Source organism: Canis lupus, chromosome 15 (assembly GCF_011100685.1).
Source record: "Canis lupus familiaris isolate Mischka breed German Shepherd chromosome 15, alternate assembly UU_Cfam_GSD_1.0, whole genome shotgun sequence".
Classification (NCBI taxonomy): domain Eukaryota; kingdom Metazoa; phylum Chordata; class Mammalia; order Carnivora; family Canidae; genus Canis; species Canis lupus.
Genome location: NC_049236.1, coordinates 63,012,352 through 63,038,541, shown reverse-complemented (window position 1 = coordinate 63,038,541; position 26,190 = coordinate 63,012,352). Strand labels below are relative to the sequence as shown.

The 26,190-nt window shown below is 35.5% G+C and overlaps 1 protein-coding gene across 3 annotated transcripts in view; it reads left to right on the top strand.

Annotated features, from left to right (window-relative positions):
- SPOCK3 (SPARC (osteonectin), cwcv and kazal like domains proteoglycan 3) overlaps positions 1–26,190 on the top strand; it is a 404,892-nt gene that overhangs the window by 247,795 nt on the left and 130,907 nt on the right. For all 3 annotated transcript variants that reach the window (XM_038559156.1, XM_038559155.1, XM_038559157.1), the window contains one exon: positions 13,485–13,608. In XM_038559156.1, coding sequence (XP_038415084.1) covers positions 13,485–13,608 — 124 coding nt within the window. The remainder of the gene's footprint in view (positions 1–13,484; positions 13,609–26,190) is intronic.

Below are 26,190 nucleotides of genomic sequence, written 5' to 3'. Positions count from 1 at the left end.
GTCAGTAATTATTTTTTAAAAATAAATTGTACTTAGAATAGTGGAGTTGATGTCTGACTTGAAATCAAGAATACTAGGAATTATTTTCTATCCTTTTCTTTTTTACTATGTTAAATGAAATGTATTTTAGCTAATAATATGTCCATATCGTTTTAAATATCCGCTATTTATGGTAATATTATGCTTAACAGTGTTACCCTCAAATTTTAATAAAAATTGATTTATTATACACATGTTAAACCAAGAGGGGTATTTCTTGGCGAGATGAGGCTGTCTTCCTCTGTTGATATAAGGACAAGACTCTTAACTGTAAGCATATTTACAGAGTTTCTTTTTCTACAAAGGCCATAGTGGTACATAAACATAGATCTCTATTTATATCCACTAAATTTTGTGGGACAGGATTATTCTAAGGGTCTATTTGGTCTGACATTGGGAAGTGATTGAAGGAATTCAGAAATACTGAAAATATTCACCAAAGGACATATACAAAGAAGAAAATATAAATAAATGAAAACTTATCCCATGCTGGATCTTCTGCATAAAACCCCAATGTTTGCCAGCCTGTTATGCTACAACCCATGGCACACTTCTTACCCAAACTTGGATGTCTGGATATATACCAATAGGATTAAAATAAGCCAAGGCATCTTTGCCTATTTACACCTAAATCCTAAGTAATTCAAGTTTGATTTTTATCAAACCAATATAAACAAAATAAGCAAACAAAAATCCAAGAAAATAAACTTCCAATAAGAAACACAGAGTACACAAATATTACTAGATCTAAAGTCTACCGCTGTGGGGCACCTGAGTGCCTCAGTCAGTTGAGCATCCTACTCTTGATTTTGGCTCAGGTCATGATCTCTGACCATTGGGACGGAGCCCCGGGGCAGGGTCCACACTCAGTGAGGAGTCTGCTTGGGATTCTCTCTTTCCCTCTCTCTCTGCTCCTACACTTGCTCTCTCTCTAACACACACACATTCTTAAATAAGCAAATAAAATATTTAAAAATAAAAAAATAATAATGTCTACAGCTGAGTTTCAGTAGATAAGGTACCCATTTAAGCATCTCTTCAATAGAGAAAGATACTGGGCAGCTTTCTGGAGAGCTTCTTGACAGACTTGTGATCCTGCAGCAGAGGATTCACTAACCTTATTCCGGCCCAGAAATTCCACTTCTCAGTGTTTGGTCAGTAAAATTTAAGAGTAAACATGATAAATCATTAGCTAGCATTCTATTCCTCACAGGCAGTGCTAATGGGGGACTTGGGAAATGTAGAGTGCTCTTTGTCTACTGTATGTTTTATTGCCTTTAAATGGTCAAACAGAAAAAAAAAAAAAACTGTCAGAAGGGCAAGAGGGACTGTGGCAAAGTGTTCTTCAAAGAAAATTAGCATGAGATTATAGATTAAATAGATTATTTATTATTCTAAAAAGTTAACTGAGAAGCAAATAATTCAGCAAATTCACAATGTTTTTAAGAGCTAACGTCTTGTTGAAAAGAAAACGTCTGTATAAATCACTCTGCTCCATGTAGATGTGAAGAGCCAAGTTGTTCATTTCCTGATGCTTGCTTCCTAGATGAGTAATGGAGAACATATTAAAAAAAATAGTCCTTGATAGACTGAATCTGCCCAGGGAAATAATGTTAAATGCCTTTGTCATATTTCTTTATGCTATAGTTAAAATAATTGTTAGCAAAAATAAGACTTTTGTTTGAAATCAGAGCCAATTCTATTGTTTTATTCTGTTCAAATTGACTGGCTTTTAATATGGCAAGTCATAATGACTTTTAGCAAGAACTTACTTTACAAATTATTTATAATAAATTTATCTAGTAAGAAAATAAAGCTACAGAATTTCTGCTTCTTAAGTAGACATAGAACTAAGATAAAATAGGAACCATCCTCTGTGTTCAACCAGGGAGCCCTATCATCCCCCCCCCCTTGCTGTCTTTCTTGCTTTCTTTCTTGTTTACTTTCCTTTACTTATCCATTCAATGATATTTACTGAGTACTTACTTTGTGCCAGTCTCAGGGAAGCATACTGGAGGAAGAATGAGGAGCTGTGATTAAAAGTTGAAAAGATTAGTGGAGAGGGAAGAGAGCTTCTATAAAGTTCTGGAAAAGATTAGCAGAGTACAAAAACAAAATCATCCCACACATAGAATAAAGCCTGTGGACCACACTTTCTGAAATAGATTCCTGGAATAAGGCAAAGACTCCTTTCCTGTCAACCCTGGATGCCATGGAGACTATATTTTTCCCTTTCACATGACACTTAGTTCATCTACCCACTATTCTCTTTCAACTTGCCCCCAGTGACCACTACTTCTAAATGCCAAGGAACACAAAGAAGTCCCCATTGCCTTTATCAGGTGTTCTTCTACCAGTCAAAATGAGGGTCAGATAAGGCACATTAATATGATTGTTTTTTTATTGCTCATCCATAAAAATGACAACTTTATCATTTTCCACTCTTCATGACTCTAGCACTCAGTTTCCCTAAAGATAGTCAAGGAAGAAGTAAATGGTGGCATAATTCACTGAGACAGAATGTGAGTCTAAAGTACATGGACTGAGAAGCCCAGAACTGTCCTCTCCTGAGAGAAGAGTAAGTAATATCTGGCTCTGTTTCTGTGGTTGAGACTAAGCACATATTTGCAGAGTAGCACAGCCTTGTGATAGCTGAAGGACAATATGTAAGTCCCAAGATATTGCCATGGACCATACATTCCTCTTTTAGATGTAAAAGGGTTCATTTGGAATCATATGACAAAATGCACTCTCACTGTGGATTTCTACATAGGATTAAGACATCTCTCCAAACCAGAGACTTCATTACTCTCGTGCCTTTGTGGTGAGAAAAACAAAATTTCCCTTCTTCCAAGTATTCTTCCAGTAGCAGGCTGGATGGTTGTCCCCAAAATATGTCCATATCTTTATTTCCAGAATCTGTATTATCTTAAATGACAAAAGAGTGAATATTATCTTCTATGGCAAAAAGTGTGATTTAGTTAAAGATCTTGAGAGGAGGAGGTCATCCTGGGTTATTGGAGTAGACCTGAAATGCAATCACAATGTGTCCTTTTAAGGGAGAGAGAGGGGGAGTTTTGACATAGACACAAGGTGGGGTAAGATGGCGGGAAGATGGAGCAGACTGAGATGGTCAAAACCCAAGGAACGACAGCCATCACCTAGAGCATCCCAAGAGAGTGTAGTCCTGCCGATGCCTCTATTTTAGTCCAGGCAAACTGATTTTGGACTCGTGACCTCCATGACTATAAGAGATTAGCCTTCTGTTGTCTTGAACCAGAAGGTTTTTGGTAATGTGTGACAGCAAACGTAGGAAGCAAATACATTCTCAAATTTTGGAACCTCTATTTCTGGAAGCATGATCTAAACAAAAGAAAATCAGAAATATGATTAAACAAACTGCACATAGGTCAGAATGTGGTACGGTGACTCCAGAGGATGTGTGCTTAAGTTTGATTTCTGTCCAGCCCCATGCTGTGACAGCGATGACCTCTGTTGCTGCTCAGCTGCTTGTTTGTAAATAGCGGGACTCAGCAGAAGGTGAAAATGTTTTTAGGCCGCAAAAGGTAGGCCTTTGCTAAAAGTGGCTCCTTACCTCCCAATCTCAGAACTCAGAGAAATAGCAGAAGTAGAACAGGAGTAGGTATCAGGCACAAGTATGTCTCCTGATGGTGCAGCTGATGTCATGGAGGCAAAATAGAGACTCAGAACTAGGGAAGCATGAGTGAGCCTGGGATAAATGAGAAAGGTAAGCGTATGGAGGGCAGTTAGGATGTAAGTGATAAGTAAATAAAAGGCATAGGTTACAAAGGGAGTACGTGCGATACCAAACAAGAGGTAAAAGTGTGATTAAAGAGCCATAAAATATTTTGTGACCTGAAACATGAGTAAGAAGTTGTCTGTATAAGATCTAAATTGCCCTTATTACTTGTTGGACCACAGGAAAGCCTCACTGCAAGCTATGCTCATCTTTTTGTCTCCAAACAAATTGTGAGCTCCATGAATTCAATGAGTCCACCTACCTGTTACCTTCAGATTGTAAAATACTTTCTGGATACATTATCAGGTATATTGATGGGTATAGCAATAAACAAATATTTAGAAGGGTGCATACTACTATTTATAGGTTAGAAGATGACAAACAACCAAGTGAGCTAGTGACAGCGTTGTCATAATGCCTAATTCTGTTCCTGGGACATGGTCAGTAGCTGTAACTATAAGTAATAATATATTATAAATAAAAAAGCAATAAAGCTGTTTGAAAGGTCTTTCTGATAACCTTTTGGATATCATGCGCATTACTGAGATGTTTCTTGAAGAAAATGTCCTTGCCCAGACATTCTTTATTACATCAGAAGGAAGGAGTCAATACATGCTTAGAAGTATATGCTTTCAAATAAAAAAAAAGAAAAAAAAAAGAAAAAAGAAAGAAAAAAGAAAAGAAAAGAAAGAAAAGAAAAGAAAAGAAAGAAAAGAAAGAAAAGAAGAAAAGAAAAGAAAAAAGAAAAGAAAGAAAAGAAAAAAGAAAGAAAAGAAAAGAAAAGAAAAGAAAAAGAAAAGAAAAGAAAAGAAAAGAAAAGAAAAGAAAAGAAAAGAAAAGAAAAGAAAAGAAAAGAAAAGAAAAGAAAATATATGCTTTCAGGACAGGAATTGGATAAAATCTGATAGAAAAAAATAATATGGAGTCAAAAACTCCTTTCTTTGTAATTTTATTAGCTAGTTTACTTGAAGAATAAGAGCTAATGTCAGAGTTAATGCAAAATGAAAGTTTTGTACTCTTAACCTTTCTCTCAGCCTATAAATCAGACTCAAGCACAACATGGTAGCTTCTTTCTCCTTTCTTATTTCAATGACTTTCCTTCTCTAATAAAGCAATAAGCAAGGAGGAGGTCAAGAGCAAGGACTTTCATAAAGACAACACCTGAAGAAAATGCTGGTTTCCTTCCCTGTACTTTGAAAGAACTTTGACTGTTTTCTTAAATAAAATGTGGTATTTAATTGGTGAATGCTTCTGCAGAAGCTGTCAGGTGTGCTTGTAGCAGAGTAGCTAAAAAATATCCCCTTCTGTTTAGAAAAACAGACACAACCCAGTTCACAATCAAAGTACATTTTTGGTGTTGAGTTGCATGAGTTCTTTATATATTTCGGTTATTAACTTTTTATTGGACGTGTCCTTTGCAAGTACCTTCTCCCACTCAGCAGACTGCCTTTTTGTTTTGTTGGGGTTTCCTTTGCCGTGAAGAAGCTTTCTGTTTTAAGGTAGTCTCAATAGTTCATTTTCTGCTTTTGTTTCCCTTGCCTCAGAAGACTTATCTAGAAAAATGTTATGACCAATGTCAGAGAAATTACTGCCTATGTTCTCTTCTAGGATTTTTATGCCTTCGAGTCTCATATTTATGTCTCTCATCCATTTTGAGTTTATTTTTCTACATGGTGTCAGAAAATGGTCCAGTTTCATTCTTTTGCGTGTAGCTGTCCAGTTTTCCCCGTATTGTTTATTGAAGAAATTGTCTTTTTTATTGTATATTCTAGCCTCCTTTGACATAGATTAATTGACCATATAAGTGTGGGTTTATCTCTGGGCCCTCTATTCTGTTCCATTGATCTACGGGTCTCTTTTTGTGCCAGTATCATACTATTTTGATCACTACAATTTTGTAGTATTTCTTGAAATCTGGAATTGTGATACCTCCAACTTTGTTGTTCTTTCTCAAGATGGCTTTGGCTATTTTGCATCTCTACTGGTTCCATTCAAATTTTAGTATTATTTGTTTTAGTTCTGTGAAAAATGCTTTTGGCATGTTGATAAGGGATGCATTGAATCTGTAGATCGCTTTGGGTAGTAAGGGATCCTTAATGATCACCCATTCTTGTGAACTCAGATCTTAGTTCAAACTTTGCTTGGTGCTGACACTGTAGAATTACTTCATGTTAAAGTTATTATGTAATTCATGTTTAAAAGCTTGCTTTATTTATGAACATTAATAATTGAAAAAGCAAAAGGATTTCTGAGTTACTATTTTAAATATAGGAGGCCAGACTTTGTAAACATTCTCACATCTGGAATGAAATTACAGCTGTCAATGCAAATCACATAGAACCAATTCATGTATTAGTAAGTTAATCTTTGTATCGATTCCCTAAATCGGAATCACGTAGCTGGTATATAATTTATTACACGCTATATAAATTTCACCTTTAATCAGCCAGGTATGTTCTCTAGACAACACTTATTGGTGTAGATCTTTTTTTAAGTAAAATTTGAAGTAATTGTCTTTTTTCACCTGTTAAGCAATTCTCATATGGAAATTTATGAAATATGGGATGTAGTTTTCCATGACATTTAAAACTTTATATGCACATTATGGCAAGGAAAGGAAAACATTAGTGACAAAGTAAAACATTAAACACTTGAAGTCCGTATCTTTAATCACAAGCACTAGAAACTTGAGCAAGGTAATCAAGCTCCCTTCACCTCCCTGTTTCTAGCTCCAAATTAAAAAAAAAAAAAAAACACATATTGCATATTATTACTAAAAAATAGATAACATTGCAATATATGTGTCTAGCACACAATAGACTATCAACACACATGAATGTCTATCCTTTAATTTGTGTAAATAAACTCAGGAACTCAGTTCCTAAAATTCTGTTTTATGATATTTTATTAGCTTGAAAACCAAAAGTACATTTCCAGCTCTTCTTTCAATGAATACATTTATACATACTTGTTAATTAGATAATTGGTTTATCATATGTAAGATCATGAGTTCCCCATCTTGGTCTGTATTTTGCTGGAAGTAGACTTACAGATGTTTCTAATCCATAATAGCACCCCCAAATCTTACACAATCTAGATCCTTCGCAGTTGGGTATACTTTCACCATAGCTAAATAAAGAGGGCTCTAGTAACGAAATAATGTTTGAAATTAATCATGTGCAAACTGGAAGGACTACAATCTGAATTTGACATCACTTACAGTTTATACATTTTAAACCGTTAGCACTCATTCAGCCCATTGGGGATCAGATTGAGAAAAAAGTGTCATTTATAGGAATGTCTATTTTGAAATTGAAGTTATTTGCTGATGTCTTTAATAATTGTGAAGATGCTCACGGATTAAAAAAACTTTTTACTTGATGAACGGTATCATTCAAATATTATAACTTGTCCATGATTCAAATCTCAGAATGATAACATCACTTTTAAATAGAGTCACAGAGGGACACTGGGTGGCTTAGTAGTTGAGCATCTGCCTTTGGCTCAGGGCATATCCTGGAGACCCGGGATTGAGTCCCACATCGGGCTCCCTGCATGGAGCCTGCTTCTCCCTCTGCCTGTGTCTCTGCCTGTCTCTGGGTCTCTCATGAATAAATAGATAAAAGCTTAAATAAGTAAATAAATAGATGATAGATAAATAAATAAATAAATAAATAATAAATAAAATAAGGTCAGGGAAACACTCTTTGATAGAAAGTTACCCTTACTAACTTGGTTTCTTGTGTTAGTAAGATCCTTGTTCAAATATGCTGGTTGTTGAAATAAACCTCACGTGTACTCTACTTAAGTAGCAATATTATTTTAAGATTTGTTAAAAGAAAGTGTGGAACATTATAAATTATCCACATCACTCTAAACTCTGATATTTAATTTTATTACTCTGTAGAAAGTATGCTCTGTAAATCACTAATTACTTGGATTTCCTGGCAACACTACTGTACGATATAAGATGACTTGGTAAATACAGGTCATGATGAGAATTTATTACTACAGTCAATTTTTAGGATGCATTCAATTTATGCAATGAATAGTTTTTAAAGATACACTTAATTAATTACTCCCATCACTGAATTTTGAAAGACACCCCCAAGTGAGCTTTCTCTATGAATCTTAGTTCTTTGTAATATATACGGAACAAGAAGTTTCTGTTCACATTGCAGGATAAACGATGCCAACTTATTGTTATATGATTTCCGTAGTTCTGTAGCCATAGTTAATAACGCGTTCTAATATAAATAAATGTTTGTTTTGTATTTGTAGAATATGTCTTTTTTACTTAAAATTAAAATTGATTTGCTTGCGCCTTGTTCCGTTGTTTAAACTACTGTCATACTAAGTACAAAAATCATGGGAAGCAAATAGCTGCTGCTACAGTTTTAATAAGTTCTGTAGGGGGCTTTTGAGTGAAATTCATGTATTTGTGTGGCCCCCAAAGATGATTTCCTGCACCTTGCTAATACCATCCGTCCTTTTCTAACACCCATGGCAAAAAAAGTAATACGGGCAGCCTCGTTTGTTGAAGCGCCATGGCCAATGGGAACGAATCGTAAGTTGTTAGCTATGTGTTAAGAAAGAATTCTTCCCCAAGAACGTAAAAAACCTGCCTGCCCCAAGGAACTGAAGTGTTAGGTATTAACGAGACGAGACATACAACACACTGGGCTGTCCTCGGTTCAGATATTCACAGAATATCCGTGTTCCCTTGCCTGTTGTCTTAGCAGATTAAGATGACATCTTTTGTTGAAGCGAAGTTAGTGTAAGTGCGTAGAGAAAAAAGCAAATACACTTAAGAAATTAAGACTTAAACCCTGATGATTCTCCTCCTCAGGTAAATACATAATAAATAAATGGGCATTTTTTTCAGTTTGTTATTTTTGTGGCCTAAGGAAATGAGAATTCATTATGTGTGATGTCAGATTTAGGGACTACAGAGTTTTAGAAAGATGTATAATTGTCTATACTATAAATATGATATTTTTTTGTTTCTATGATTTATCAGTGATGCTTTTTGATATTATAATAGGAGTATTTAATTCTTACATATACTTTCTAGAAATCATGCCTTTTTAAGCACGCCGCATTTTATCTTCTCTCTTGCATTAGTTATCACAAGACTGGCCTTCCTCCGTACGTTTCTTTTGCTCCCTTGAGATAGCTGAATTTTGCAACCTCAGCACTCCAGTCTGGCTCTTGGCCCAGCCGACACCCTTCACACCACGGAGATATATTTGTTTCGCTTGGTAATGCTGTCAAGTCCTGAAATCCTAACATATGGCCCCAATGCACTGTCTATGCTTCGCATTTTTGAGTGTCTTTGTATAAGTAATTTTATTACAGATTTATAGACTCAAGATCAGATGATCCATACTGACGGAGCCTCGCATTGTATAAGGGAAGAAATTAAGACCCAGGGAGGTTAGTGACTTGTCAAGATTGATTAATGACATGGTCATGTATCAAAATTAAATCAAACTGGAATGAGATTTTTTTTTTTTTTCCTCCTGACCGTTTTGGTAACATCATTTGTACTCCTTCCAAAATCAATGTAAATCCTGAAACACGGACATTGTGTTCACATTATATTGTTAAAACGCACAAATTGATTTACTAAACAGAAAACCAAACAGACCGTAATGGAATAAACAGATGTAGAGGTAATTAACATTGTAGTTATTAGAGAAACGAGAGACCGTTGGCTCCCCGCCCCCCCACCCTGTGTGACTGCTGTTTGCCATCCTACAGGGAAGATGGGGGTGAAGGTGAAGGGCGAGCCAGGGGCAAAGGGGGTGAAGGGTGAGCTCAACTGCCCCAGGGGAAGCCATGGGAAGGAGCACCAGCAATCGTACAAATCCATTTGAGGAGTTTAATTTTCAACCTACTAGAAGCACGATGACAGATACATTGGTATGAAACTAACTTCGCACCTGAATGGCGGAACACTCAAACAAGGAGATTTTGAGAAAAATCCTTGACTTTATTTGTCATAGATTATCATTTAAATGCTTCATTTCATTGGGTTCAAAAATACTTTTTTTTTTTTTTTTTTTGCTCTTTAAGGGAAAGGATTATGGCCATATATAGGATGCCATTGTAAAGTCAGCAAATAAATTCTTAAATCTTCAAAATTGAAGTATGTATTTTTGAAAAATAGTACATTTATTTATTTATTTATTTATTTATTTATTTATTTATTATTTCAAATAGTTCTTTTAAATTTATTATTTCAAATAGACCTTTTAGAAGTCTATTCTAGCGGAGTTGCTATTGGAAGAGTGGTCTCTAAGTAATTTCAGAATTTTGCAGCCAGCTTGAATTGGTGCTTCATTAATGGGAGCAAATGGTATCGCCCCGTTTGATAATAATTCAAAATAATTATATGCGAATGGATTTTGGTATAGCAAAAAGTTAGATTTACTTTCAAAGACTGACGATCTTCTACATTTAGAACACTCAGGATAATATGCCTAGTGATGCTTTTGCTTATGCTAGTTTCTTACCTTTTGTTCCTCCTGCCGCACGTCCCAGACACTCACTCTGATAGCCCGACCCCCTCTGCCTTTCCCCAAGCCTTCCACTCTCCCCCCATGGCCTTGCTGTCTCTCCTAGAAGCACAGCTGTTCCCTCTTAAACAGGACCTCCAAAATGTTATTACTAATCGAACAAAAAAAAAGATAGTCTCCATTTTTATGTGATTATATATGTTTATGTGTTACATACACTGCATAGATATTAAATTAAATCTTAGAAATTTTTTTGAAGGTTTTATTCATTTATTCCTGAGAGACACAGAGACAGAGAGAGAGGCAGAGACCCAGGCAGAGGGAGAAGCAGGCTCCATGCAGGGAGCCCGACGTGGGACTCGATCCTGGGACCCCGGGGTCACACCCTGGGCCCAAGGCTGATGCTCAACCACTGAGCCACCCAGGAGCCCCTAAATCTTAGAAATTTTCAGGTTATAACCTCATCTACATCACTAGTTTTTCTAAGAACAAGACAAAGATTTTAATAGACAAGAGTGTGAGTAATGCTAATTCTGAGTAGCATTTCTGATAGTAAACCGAACAAACTCTGCATCACATGATAACGTTGATAAAATAGCCTCTGGGATACAAGTGTCTTCGGTGGCCAAGGGAGCGGGTGGAGATACCTCGGGCCCCAGCTACCCCGAGGCGCTCGGCTAAGGGCACCAAGACGTTGGCAGAGCCGGCCCTTGCCTTCAGAGACGATCACATTACTCAGAATCCTAAAGCCTTTGGTAATGATGGTCTGTTTGTCCTCCGGTGTCTATCATGTTATATTGTTTATTTTGTTTTCACATGTAAATCCCTTATTTTTTCAAAAATAGATGTTTTGATTTTTGAAATAATTACATGCCTTATTTGTGTATATCTGGTGATTCCTATCAGTACATTGCTAATTAAGAATTTTTGGAAGTATTTTTTTATTCAAATAAGATTCCTAGAAATTCATTTGCATTTACACCTTAATTCCAACATGAATACGTGGATGGAAAAACTACATTCTATATTGCCCTTTATTGCTTAAATGTAATTTGTCTTTCCACAGAAAATGAAATAATTAATTTTCTACCTTGTGTGAATTACATCAGTCTGAACTGATTTCAGAACATGTAAAACTTGTAGTATTTAGAATTTCAGGTTTCAAGCTTAGGCTCAAATTTCTAGACTGTTTTGTTAAATATAAAGTCTTTTCTATAAAGACTATCTTATGATGACAAAATGTTAACTTCTTTCTTTTGGATTTACTGAATATAATAAAATGTTCATGATTCACTGTTCACCCTCCAGGTGTTATGGTATGAATAGTATGTGTTAAAATATGAATTTTGGTTAGCTTACCCTCATCTAATGTCTTTATTTAAAAATAAACATAAGTAAATATTCTACTGGTTTCAGAAATGATATAATTTGGCATCAACTCTTATTCAAAATGCTGGTACAAATATATGCAATATTTTAATGTTTATAATGTTGATGATACTTCAGCGAATTCTAAGCAGGATGAAGTCTGCGTAAAAGACACCATTTTTATCGATGTACTTGGGGAATTTGAAAGTGTTTGGTTGTACTTTAGGAATTTGAAAGCAATGCTGGCTTTGAAGGGAATAAGGATAACTAAAGTTGGGTTTTTTTATATATATACATATATACTGTATACATATATGTATCCCAAGTCATACAGCTTTTTCTAATAAAATAGCTTCTGTTGATGAGGTATCTGAATTTGGTAATAATTTTTCCGAAGGTACTGATTGCATAATTTTATGCCTTACTTTGATTATACAATGTGAAAGAACAATGCAGATTCAATATTCTTTTATTTCCCTCTGCTCCATTTCTGTAATTTATAAGTCTAAAGTGGTATTGAGTAATGTCTTTAATTTTCCAGTTATTGTTTTAATTCTCATTAGAATTTTGTGCCAATTAGTTAATTAGTAATAGCAGCATGGTTGTCTTTCTCATTTTCTCTCTTATGACATGAATTCTTTGGCCAGGCAAAATCTTAAGTCTTTTGGCAAAATTTACAGACTTGAAATATAGAGAAGTGTTTGGAGCTATGATAGCTTCATGGAAAATTTTGAGACAAGCAGGTTTGGAGGGAGGAGAAGAATGGATAAAAAATTCTTCTCAATGTCCATCGGAATTTTATCAAAATTTGAAACACATAGTTTGAACTTCTTCCCCTAAAATAGAAATTCAGATTATATTTCTTAACAGTGTTTAGGGATCACTTTTCTGTAGGTTTGACTTATTCATGAAAAAAATGTAAAGCAAATAGAAGCAAATGTTTCCAGTAAAACATCTTTTCTCATTAGGATAGGCACAACGAATTAGTCTCTATAAACAATTTTAATGAATAGGAATGAGTACTGATTTACTAAAGGATTTCTAAATATTAAGTGTTTTTGAATAGATTTCCTGTTGCTTTATTTCTTAGCACTTAACCCTCTGTATGTAAATCATTCACACAAATAGGTAGAGCAATAAGCATTTTAATCCAAGTGGAAAAACAAATACTTTTAAGTATAGGTAACAGAAAATAATGTGTTTTCCCAAGTTATTCTAGATCAAAGCCTCAAAATGGATCTATTCTGAGGTATTTCTACACAATAAAAAGAGGACTGGCTATCACTAAACCCACTAACTTGGCTTTTAAATTTTAGTCGTTGCTGGAAGAGTTCTTCATTGCTGTTTTCTCTCAAAATAAGCTGCTCTTATTTTCAAGCACATTGGGTACACCAGGGGAATCAGGTGTTCTTTTCTGTCACTGTTCTTAACAGAATAGATCTTTATTGCTGAGCAATTGTCGCTTCTGTTTCAGGGATTATCAAAAATACATCATAACTACAAGTCAACACAAAAAAATCTGTATGATGAAACATAACTAAGCGGCCAGCAGAGTATCTCAAAGGAATGTATTCTTATTTTATTATGGGAAAAATCTTGATATATGAAATTAAAGATTATCATGAAGAATAAATACCATATTGATTAATATATTTAACATGAGCGTGGAGTTTACTGATTATTTATCTTCAAGAGCTGGAGTGACCTGGAAAAAAAAAAAAGCATGATTCTAATATCGATTTATGTATTTTTTTTAAAAAATGCACTAAGTATAGTTATTGTTGTTGTTTTAACAGCATGAAAGATGCGGGAGTAGGCCATAAGCAATGGAGGGGTCCCGTATCATCCACCTGCAAGCAGTGCCCGGTGGCCTATACCAACCCCGTGTGTGGTTCAGATGGTCACACCTACTCTTCTCAGGTAAAGACAGTCACAGTCATTTCATATGAAATATGCAATGTGTATTTACTGATTAACTGAATAAAATTATTAAGTCTCCCATGTACTCATCCAAATAATTTACTTAGCTTTTAAAACACTGCAAATAATCTCACTGGTTTGGAATCTGATTTAATGCGTATTTGTCTCCCCTATATCAGAATTTTTAAAATTTGAAATACTAAAGTGGCGAACACTCTGGACCCTCCAACATTAAAAGCAACATTTCCTTTGTTGCAACTATTAAAGAGTTCAGAAATGTAACCGTGGCTTGCCCGTAACGTTCACAATTATCATCATTATAACAACAATAGCAGCTACAATCTGCCATTATCATTACTTATTTTATCTCATATGTTATTTCTATAGTATTACTTTTAAGCCTCCCCAAATTCCTTTTAACAAATGAGAAGACTAAAGGTCAGAAGGATATAGCAAATTTCACCCATTTACTGACATTTAAACCAGTATGTATTGCCGTCTCTGATTTAGTGTCCATTCTTTCCTCTACATTATCTGCCTCTTTATTCAGTGTCCCCATATTACTCAAATATATAGGAGCTTTCAAGAACTTTACCGAATAAGACATTGATAAGTTTTCTTTGATTATGTCAAAGAAAAGAATGTAGGCTCACAAGCTCTTACATGAAATTTTGAGGTCAGATAAATTTATATTAGATTTTTTAAAACTAGATTTGCTTAAAAAAACAGTACAGTAGCATATTGAAATTTTGAGGCCAGATAAATTTATAAAATTAGATTTTTTTAAAACAGTATTTGTTTTAAAAAATAGTTCAGTAGCATATTGAAATTTTGAGGCCAGATAAATTTATAAAATTAGATTTTTTAAAACTGTATTTGTTTTAAAAAAGAGTACAGTAGCATATTGTACTGTTTCCCTAGTGGGACCTTGCCCTATTATTAAACATATTAATATCTTACGAAGGAACTCTTTGAATTTCACATTACACAGAATATATGAAAACTATAAATTTCTTCAGTTCATATCTAAGTTTGCTTACTGCAAGGAGAGTCCCAAAAATTTTTAGCTACCTGGACATTTTGTTTCATAGATACGTCTTTATGAGCCATCCCCTCTCTTCATAAATCTGTCCTCACAACTTAAACTTGCATTTGTAATTACTAATCTTCTCAATGGCGCCACAATGGTAAGATAGATAGATTGGGTCAATAAATGTACGCAGAGTACTTCTTTGGTGCTAAGTACTGTGTCATCTCCGTAAAGCTGCCATGTGCTTATTTGCTGACCTTCTAAAGATGTGCATTGCTAGGAGAGAATGGAGAATGTTACTGGTCATTTCAGTACGACCTTGATCTTGGTGATGAATCTTGGTCCAGAGTCCCAGCTTTGCGAATTAGGAAAATTCATGCTTTCAGCACAAGAAAGAATGAATATATCTCTTATTTTCAAATCCTACGTGAAAACGTAAATCACTACACTGATTTATTCAATGAGAATGAGGTTGCAGATTGTAATATTCAAATTGGTGGGTAGAGCTACATGGCAAGCAAATTTTCATCTCGGCTGCACTCAATGAACACTGATGGTTGCACAGGTTGAATCAAGGGAGAGACTAGTTTTCACTGGCATCTAGCTAAAATAAACCTGTCATTCTCAACATTCGAAGTACGTGTGCGGGAGGATGCTTGCATCCAGGGTGTCTCTGGAGCACGCTAACATTAGCCCCCATCTATTTGTTTGGGGCTCTCTTAAGGATGCTCCTGGTAGATGGTCAAGTTCTGTATAATTGGCAACCCTGGGTGGCCCAGCGGGTTTTCACCTGCCTTTGGCCCAGGGCGTGATCCTGGAGACCCGGGATCGAGTCCCACGTCGGGCTCCCGGGATGGAGCCTGCTTCTCCCTCCTCCTGTGTCTCTGCCTATCTCTCTCTCTCTCTCTCTCTCTCCATGTCTATCATGAATAAATAAATAAAATCTTTAAAAAAAAACAAGTTCTGTATAATTTAGTTTCACAGAGCACGAAGTTACAATCATAAGTGATTTTTTCCTTTTGGGACCACACAGGAGGTCTTGCTTGATGATTGTGGAGAAATACAACCATATTCCCACCTCAGATTAAACATGCCTGTCTCAGGTAGATTAATTCACATATATTTCCATGGAACAATCTGATGGAACAATTCCATTGTTCCATTGTACTAAGCATCTTCAAAGACTCCCCAGCTTACAAATCGTATGGTTTTATAAATATTGTTAATAAAACCATTCTAAATAATTCATTGAATTTTGACCATTCTGAGTAATCCATTGGATGATAAACCATTGCATTATTATTTTAATATTTATTTGCGTACATGCCTTGTTGACAAGAAGATGTGAAAAGAACACGGCTCAAAGAATATAAGCTTTTAGTAAAACCCAAATCACCACCCTCATTTCTAATGATTGATTCTAATTGATTCTAATTTAACTTGGTGATTTTTCCACTTTGGACCACCAATACTAATATGCTGAGCTGTGTAAAACAATGCAAACTAAGTGGAGATCTTAGCCCAGTAAGAACTTCTATTAAACAATCCTTAATAATGTTTTTTAGAAGTTTATTGGCTTAAAATTCAAAATAAGGCCCTTAGCTTTTTTCTTTTCTTCTCTCTTTTCTTTTTTTTTTTTTTTTTTTTTTTTTTTTTTTGTTTTTTTTTTTTTTTTTTTTTTTTTTTTTTTTTTTTTTTTTTTTTTTTTTTTTTTTTTTTTTTTTTTTTTTTTTTTTTTTTTTTTTTTTTTTTTTTTTTTTTTTTTTTTTTTTTTTTTTTTTTTTTTTTTTTTTTTTTTTTTTTTTTTTTTTTTTTTTTTTTTTTTTTTTTTTTTTTTTTTTTTTTTTTTTTTTTTTTTTTTTTTTTTTTTTTTTTTTTTTTTTTTTTTTTTTTTTTTTTTTTTTTTTTTTTTTTTTTTTTTTTTTTTTTTTTTTTTTTTTTTTTTTTTTTTTTTTTTTTTTTTTTTTTTTTTTTTTTTTTTTTTTTTTTTTTTTTTTTTTTTTTTTTTTTTTTTTTTTTTTTTTTTTTTTTTTTTTTTTTTTTTTTTTTTTTTTTTTTTTTTTTTTTTTTTTTTTTTTTTTTTTTTTTTTTTTTTTTTTTTTTTTTTTTTTTTTTTTTTTTTTTTTTTTTTTTTTTTTTTCTTTTTCTTTTCTTTTTTCTTGTCCCCGGGTTTTCTTTTCTTTTTCTTTCTTTCTTTCTTTTCTTTTTTTCTTTTTTTTTTCTTTTTTCCTTCCTTTATCCTTTCTTTTTTTTTTTTTTTCCTCCTTTTCCTTTCCTTTTCCCTTTTTTTTTTTTTCCTTTTTTCCTCCTTTCTTTTTCCTATTTCTTTCCCTCCCTTTTCTTTTTTTTTTTTTTTTTTTTCTTTTTTTTTTTTTTTCTTTTTTTTTTTTTTTTTTTTTTTTTTTTTTCTTTTTTTTTTTCCCTCCATTTCTCTCTTTCTTCTCTTTTCTTTTTTCCCTTTTTCTTTTTCCCCTTTCCTTTTTCTTTTTGTTTTTCCTTCTTTCTGTGGTTTTTTTTTCTTGTTGTTTTCTTTTTTTTTTTTTTCTTTTTCCACTTTCCCTCTTTTGGATGCTTTCTCTTCTTTTTTTTCTGTCTCCCTTCCTCTTTTTTTTTTTCTCTTTCTGTTCCCTCTCTTCTCTGTTTCTTTTCTCTTTCTCTTTTCTTTTTCTTTTTCCCTTCCTTTTCTTCCTTCTTCCTCTTTTTTCTTTTTTCTCTTTTCTTTTCTTTTTTTTTTTTTTTTTTTTTTTTTTTTTTTTGCTTTTTTAATTTCTTCTTTCCTATCTCCCCCCTTCTTTCACCCAATTTCTCCTCCCTTCCTTTTTTTTTCTATCTCTTTCTCCCTTCTTTCTTCTCTTTCCGCCCTCTTCTCTTCTTTTTTTTCTATTTTTTCTTCCTCCCCTCCTCTCCCTTGTTCTTTTCTCCTCCCTTTTTCCCCTTCCCCTTTTTCCATTCCTCCTTTCGTCTTAAAAACTGTTCTTCCCCTTCCCTTGTCCTTCTTTCTTTTCACTTTTCCCCCCCCCCCCACTCCCCCCCCCCCCCCCCCCACCCCCCCCCCTCCCCCCTCCCCCCCCCTTTTCTTTCTTTCTTTTCTTTTTTCTTTTCTGTAAGACAGAGTATTACCGGTACTAGATTGAGAACAAAGACCACAGAGGCAAATGCCTTATTGAGATGGTAATTTTATTATTTTTCCAGCATCCAATTACCTGGGGATGAAAACAGAAGATTGGTGCAGGAGTCACAGGATATTTATTTTGGTTCTTGGCTCACTCATCTTTGTCAATAGGCTCAGCAAATTCTGACAGATGGAGATTTAAACAGCTTTGAGCAAACTCAGGGGCATTTGAGCTCACTGTAATGGTGAACTCCAAGTTCTAGGTTTAGTATGGTTCATAAAGCTCCTTGCTTGAGGTTTCTGATCCCTCAGCTGAGTATTCTCAATATGTTAAACACTGGTCAGAAGCCAGGTGCTTATAGTCCGGGGTGTGGGACCCCTCGCCCCTTCCAGGATGGAAGCCCAGGCCTGAGCTCTTGGTCTCTGTACCATCTTTCTGTATTTTGGCTCCCTTGCATATCCATTTGTTTGTCCGTTGTTTGTTTGTTTTACTATTGCAAATAATCTTCCTTCAGGTTCTTTTTTAGACCCACTGCATTCCCTCAGTAGCTTCAGCTCAATTTATGGAGAGGAAATTATAAATCACGCTTCCACTGTACAACTTAACTGGAGATGAGGTCATCACAAAGTATAATAGGTGCAGGAGTTGAGGGTTGGGCTGAGAAAGAGGTTATCACAAGGTAGCCAAAGGGAGACTTTTTAGTCAAATGCCCTAACTAAGATATAATTTTGGAAAGTATTTCTCATTACTCAGTTTTAACCGACTTGGAATAATTATTTTATTGGAGTTCAAGCTCTGAGATTGTCAGCTTGTCTAGAAATCCTCAGCAGAGTATTTAAAAAATGTATACACACAAAAAAAGGAATAGATGAAAATTTATGAAAAAAAAATGGATTTACTTGAAAAAATATTGGGACTTTTGTAATTTCTGTAAGAACTGTTTTTGTAACATCTGATTTCTTCCCGTTTAAAAAAAAATGATTGACACTTTTAATAGAAGCCTAGCTCATCTTTCTTTTTAAAAGAACAAATATTTTCTGAATTCTTTTGAATTCAGCAATGCCAGAAAAATCAAAATATATGTCTATTCAAGGTTACTTGAGAGGTAATCGTTCCTGAAATTGACACAAAAGATAAAGGTCTTTGTTTCTTTACTTGAGGCGAAGTCTATTTTGAGTGTATTGCTTCAGTAAGGCCTAGGAGCTGTTCTCCAATATAGCATCCATAGGACCACGGCAATAATTGTCTAAAATGGATGATACATTTGCTGGGCCGAAGTCAATAAATAATAATCATGTTTTAGAATTCAACATGGCATCGGTAATACCAACTCCCTGGGGACAACACACTGGGAGATTTTGGACTTTTTTTTTTTTTTTTTTTTCATATTTAGTCACATACTCCTTGGCAATTGAACTTAGTAATGGTGAGTTCTGGGCACCTGGTGGCTCCACGGTTGAGCGTCTGCCTTCGGCTCAGGACATGACCCCAGGGTCCTGGGATCAAGTCCCACGTCAGGCTCCCCGCATGGAGTCTGCTTCTCCCTCTGCTGTGTCTCTGCCTCTCTCTCTCTCTCTCTCTCTCTCTCTCTCTCTCTCTGTGTTTTGTGAATAAATAAATAAAATCTTTAAAAAAATGGTGAATTCCTTAGGAATTAACATTGTAAGAAACTGTGTGTGTGTGTGTGTGTGTGTGTGTGTGTGTGTGTGTTGAGGGACAGCAAGCAGAAAGTTAACCATTTTGTACTAAAGCTCCCAACTCTGGCTACAGACATGCTACTTAAGTTGGTTTGGGATGAGATCCTGTGAATCTGAATTTTAAAAGCTCCTCAAGCGATTTTTATATGTAGGCGTAGTTGAGAACCACTATTGGATCTCTTCACACTGCTGCTTTTAAGTTCTTTTTTTATTTTTATTTTTTATATATATTTTTTTTTTATAAACTAGAAAAGTAGCATTCATGGAGAAGCATTTACTTTTTTTGTTGCAACTTGAGAACATCACATTTTGTTTTCTCATTTTACTGCCATGTCTTATTTTTCTTTACTTTTCCATATTTGAGGCATTCTCTTACTTTCTCTTAGTTAATAGTTGCTAATCCTAGTAGCTCCTTGTACATTTCAAAAGATCCAGCATTTCCGGACACCTCACCATGCTGATGTGTTCTGTCTATTAGTATTTAGTATTTCATTACCCTGTGTCACTGCCTCTGGATGCTTTGAGCGGAGATGATTTTATGTTGGAAGATCCACATTCTGAAATCCATGTGCACGGTTTCCGTTTGAACCGTTTCAGGGCAGCTTCCCTGTGGATCGTGCCTTTGGCTCAGGCTTGCCGACTTGACCAGGACCACAGCTCCAACATGTTAGCTGGTCACTGACGGGGACAAGCTCGTAGTAAACCCCTGCACATTAAAGGAAATCATGTGACGGGACTTTATCATAAAATCTCAGATTTGAAAGGAACTCAACAGCACACCTGATGCAAACTTGTGCACAACGTGCAGGTGCCTGATAAGGGATCATGTTCTATGAAACACGGGTCTGCATTTGTGGGGCAATCTGTCAGAAAGACTCTGGTTCTCACATCGATTTGGCTTCCAACACTCCCTGTTCCTACCCCCTCGGCGTATATTGAGGCACACAAGGCAAACTCTGTTGTCTTCCATTGTTGGGAAATAAGTGAATTCCTAGATTTTCACTTAAAATAGAGCAAGAATCTAAAAGACACCCTAATAGGTAGACTGTTACTTCATTTTAACAAAACCCAGTTACTGGCCTTTTAGAAGTTTTTTGTGTATATTTATTTAGATATGGACTTTGTAAAGAATATTCATCTTCACTGACGCAGAGACATTCAACATTGTGTTCATGGAAACCTGACCCTGTAATTTGCATTGATATTGAAGCATTAAGTCATATTTAATTAAACTATATAATTATGATATTAACTTATTGGAACAGACTTTTGGAGCAAAAAAAGTGAAGTGATGGTAAACATAAAACTCAGCTGACAGAAATGAGAAAGTTTGGAGTCATTTATTAGTGTTAAGTGTTTAGCATGCTATGGACATCAGTTATTTCCCTGGAGATCAATCGAGGGTGAAATTCCAATATAATTGTCTTATTAACAACAACAAAAAAAAATTCGCTCAGGAGAAACTAACTAATATATTCTTCTTGTGTAAATATTACATTTGTGGTTAAATTTGATCACCAAATGAAGGTGAAATATAATTTCTTAACCAGTTGAATATGAACAAGTAGAAATAATCACTGAACTTTTATAATCCTAACATATTTTCTAGGAAAAAATCTGTGTAAAAATAAATTCTAATTATTTGGCTTTTCAATCCTGAATTTATATTATTCTCAGAATATTCTATATGTATGGATATAAAATGTTGAGCAGTTAGTGTTTTATATATACTTATTCATATTATTAGTGTATTTAAGTGCACACATAAAGGTAAGGGAAATACCCCTTTATATTTCTCATATCCACATCTTTTTGGCTTCCAGAGAATTTTCCTATAAGTGCACCACCCCGTGAACCATTCCAATGAATATGATCAACAGATGCTGAGACCAAATCCACTCAGTGTATCTTATGCAACATTTAATTAAGGCTAAAAATAAATAAATAAATAAATAAATAAATAAATAAATAAATAAATAAATAAAAATAATAATAATAATTAAGGCTAATAGCTAGGAAGCTCCAAGTAGAAGAATGAGGCCAATCTGCGTACAAAATCAACCTCAACAATGTCCCCCTTCCCCACTCTGGGGTCCTGGCCCAACCACCTGAACAAATCCCATAAACCATCAATTTACCTTGGCAATCTAGGTGGCTTTGTCTCAATTTTCTTTCTTAGTCCTTCTACTTGGCTTGAGGACTGAACCCAGAAATAGCAGGGTATGTTGGTGATTCCCCAGACCCCACTTGGCCTACAAGGAAGAATCTAGGACAAGTATCCAAAAACAACAACAACAACAAAACCCCAACCCTGATCAGTGAGTCAGGGGTGGCCTGGACGCCTTCTAGGAGCACGGTGGTATCATTGCTCACTTACTGCCAGTAAGAGCTACATTCTTCTGGAGACACAGATGGACAGGACATCAAATGTGACCTTCCAGCCACCTGGAAGACATTTGATTTTCCAATTGAATTAGAGTAATTGATTCTACTCCTTGGTTTTGGAATGATGCTTGCAAGCAGTCCGCTCAATCTGCCCTATTTTCTGAAGCTACCAACTGTTGGCATCCAGCCGTGTCGTTGAATGACTGAGAATGGAGGTGGGCAAGACGTCAGGAGGTACTGGCAGGTGCTTTGTGGGGCGGTTTCGGGAGCTGGTGCCCCTTTCTCTTGCTGAAGGACTCATAGGGGAGGCAGAATGGAGAAGGAAATGTCTAGGCAAAGGAAAATACAGCAGTTAAACTTAAGGTACTTGTGGGGATCCATGGATGGCTTAGCGGTTGAGCGCTGCCTTTGGCCCAGGGCGTGACCCTGGGGTCCCGGGATCGAGTCCCACGTCGGCCTCCCTGCATGGAGCCTGCTTCTCCCTCTGCACCTTTCTCTCTCTCTCTCTCTCTCTCTCTCTCTCTCTATGTCTATCATAAATAAACAAAAATAAATCTTTAACAAAATAAAAAAATGTACAGAAACACAGGAGATCTAAATGAATTTGTCCTCTAATACTACAAACAAACAAACAAAAAAAACAAAACAACAGTAGCTCTACAGTGCCAGAAAAACTAGATTCTCCAATAAAAGTCATAGAAGGTGAAGAGGGTTACTACAAAATTATTATTATGGTAATTCACCTGGAAAATCTAATAGAATAAATCTAATCCTGTATGTATATAAAAAATGGTTTCAAGATCTATAAAGGGGGGGTACCTGGATGGCTCAGTGGATTAAGCATGGCTTAATCGTGCTCTCAGGGTCCTGGGATCAAGCCCTGCTCAGCGAGGAGTCTGCTTCTCCCTCTCCTTCTGTCCAATCCCCTGCTCGCTCTGTCTCTCAAATAAATAAATAAAATCTTTTAAAAAATCTGTAAAGCAATTTCTGCAGGAAGACCTTCCCAAATCTCACTCACACCTTGTGAGATTCCAGCGCTCTTCTCTCAGTAATTAGTGGAGCTACAGCGAAAGAAAGAAAGAAAGAAAAAGAAAGAAAGAAAGAAAGAAAGAAAGAAAGAAAGAAAGAAGGAAGGAAGGAAGGAAGGAAGGAAGGAAGGAAGGAAGGAAGGAAGGAAAAGAAAGAAAAAAAATAAAATAAAAATAAAAAAAATAAAAAATAAAAAGAAAGAAAGAAAGAAAGAAAAAAGAAAGCCCTCCCCCTCGCCCCCTCACACTACCAGCCAGCCCCCCCCGCCCGCCGACCGGAAGAAGAAAGAAAGAAAGAAAGAAAGAAAGAAGAAAGAAAGAAAAAGAAAAAAAAAGTTGGGTTCCTTTCCTCCCCTCCCCAGCCCAATGTCAGTGGATCCACTGCTCAGTAGTCAATACGGAAGCGGTGAACTTTATGATATAGCTTGGAGGTGTGGGGGGTATTTAGTGGGGAATGTTCCTGGAATTTCTGTGCTGAAGAGATGGCCTGCAAGCTGTGAGATTGGTTCTCTGGGGCATTTGAGAAAATAGAGTGATCGTATACGTAAATCTGTTTCTTGTTCTTGGAGAAAGTACTTAAACAAACATGGAAAATGGGAGGGTGGAAAGAATCCTGAGATGGTGGATTGGAACTAGAGGTCTCAGTATGAACTCATGTTGAGTTGTGTGTGTGTGTGTTTTATTAATTTTTTTAAAAAATAAGTATTAATATATATGAATATATATATTAAGATATATATAGAGAGAGAGACACTTGGAATTAGTTGTAGATGTATTTGTATGCATGTGTATCCTAGAAGGATACTTATAATATTCAATAAATTATTGAATATTACTGTTTACTTATAATATTCAATAAGTTATTGACTTCTGTTTACTGTTTACTTAGAATATTCAATAAATTATTAGGGATCCCTGGGTGGCGCAGCGGTTTGGCGCCTGCCTTTGGCCCAGGGCGTGATCCTGGAGACCCGGGATCGAATCCCACATCGGGCTCCCGGTGCATGGAGCCTGCTTCTCCCTCTGCCTGTGTCTCTGCCTCTCTCTCTTTCTCTCTGTGTGACTATCATAAATAAATAAAAATTAAAAAAAAATTTTTTAAAAAAATAAAAAAAGAATATTCAATAAATTATTGACTTCTGACAGGTTAACTAGTTGGCTTCAGCTATATCCGTCTCACCTATCCTTGTTTTTCCTTGTTATCTTCACCTTTCCTTTATAAACTCATTCCTCGTAACGTCTCAAGCACCCCAGTTCATGGGTCCAGCCTCTTTTCCATAGTCAACATTGCGTGATTCTTCTTCTCCAATGGTGTGCGCTGAGCTGTAGGCTTAGATGCACATGGATTCCTGTAGTGAGTCCACAGATGACGCTTTGGAAGTTGCGTCTTCCCAAGTTACTCCCTCGGGTTTACTCAAGAAGGGGGCTTTACACCCTGGAAAAACTAAGTTCTGTGTGATTGTGTCTTTGGGTCAAAACAAAGTGCATCGACTTTTCCCTGTCTTTCCCTTCCAGCACGTTCCAAAGTATATCGCTGCTACCAGTGCATAATAAAACTGTGTAGGGGCTACTGACCGTGAAGCATATATCTTGGCAATAAGAACAGTCCATAATTTTAAATAGGTTCATGGTATTTCTTAAGCATGTTAAACAGGAAATTTCCTCAAGCTTTATGTTCATTGAAAGAGTTAAGTTTTTAAAACTAATCAAAAAATAAATAAATAAATAAATAAAAATAAATAAAAAATAATAAAACATAAAAATAAAATAAAACTTAAACTTAATAATAAAAACTTAAGTGTGTAAAGCCCACAGGCATTGAAATGTATGTCCAAGCTACCACCCCTTAGTATTTATATATTTATAGGATTGTTAAAATCATTGACAGCAGTGAGGTCTTTCTTCCATCTTTTCACTTGTTAGCTAAATTTAACTTTCTGTCCTGAATCTTTCATCTCCTTGCATGTTCTTTTAAAATACATCCCTTGTTACTTATTGCTATTCTTTTTATTTATTAGTTTTTAAAGACTTATTTATTCACTTGAGAGTGAGAGAGCACAAGCACGCATGTGTGAATGGGAGGACAGAGGGGGAGAATCTTCAAGTAGACTCCCCACGAGGGAAGAGCCCCACGTGGGGTTTACTCCCGTGACCCACGCGATCATGACCTGAGCTGAAACCAAGAGTCAGCTGTTCACCTACTGAGCCACCCAGGTGCCCCTTATTGCCATTCTTTAAAAAAAAATTCACTTCCATTTATATCTGAAAAATAATTTTTTCTCACATATCACCCTAATTTTTTGGAGTACTTGGTATAATGACTTTCTATTCTCATCCATTTCTTAATTATCTTTAACCACTCTGCACCCTCTGGAAAAGTCTGAGCTGTTATCTGTCAAAGCCCATATTTTATACTAACACAAATGATGAAAATAAAACTCAATAGTTAAAATGACTTCATTAATGTTATGTATATATTATATCAATCACCAAACAATGTGATTGAAACTATTACTGATAATTGAAAGCAACATTTGTCTGGAGTAATTTAAACAAGAATTTTGGTTTGATGACAAAATTGAGTAAAACCTGTAAAAAGGAGATAATTGTAAAGTAAGCACACCATATATATATATTTATTTTATTTTTAATTTAATTTAATTTTATTTTATTTTATTTTATTTTATTTATTTTATTATTTTTTTATTTTATTATTTATTTGACAGAGAGAGAAAGAGAGGACAAGCAGGGAGGGGGCAGAGGGAGAAGGAGAATGATGCTCCCTGCTGACCAGGGAGCCTGATATGGGGCTCCATCTCAGGACCCCGGGGGTCATGACCTGAGCAGACTTCAATGGATTGAGCCACCCAGGCACCCCTATATTTTTGATTCTTAAAGTTTTTATTTCTAAAAAAAAAATTTTATTTATTCATGAGAGACATACACAGAGAAGGAGAGAGAGAGAGGCAGAGACACAGGCAGAGGGAGAAGCAGGCTCCATGCGGGGAGCCCGACATGGGACTCGACCCTGGGACTCCAGGACCACGCGTTGGGCCGAAGGCAGGTGCTAAACCACTGAGCCACCCAGGGATCCCCTGATTCTTAAAGTCTTTAAATATATTACCAGATTTTGCAGTCTGAGGACACCTCTTTACAGCAACAGCGTAACAAGGAGGAAAATGCACAGATGAACACTGCATTGTGCACACAGATCACAGAGTCAGAGACCCTTGACAGCACATGATCTTAGAACTCGACTAGATAAGTTGTATCCTCAGGAGTCAGATTTCTTTATATGCAGATATTCAGTCTCAGCTGAGGTGAGGAAG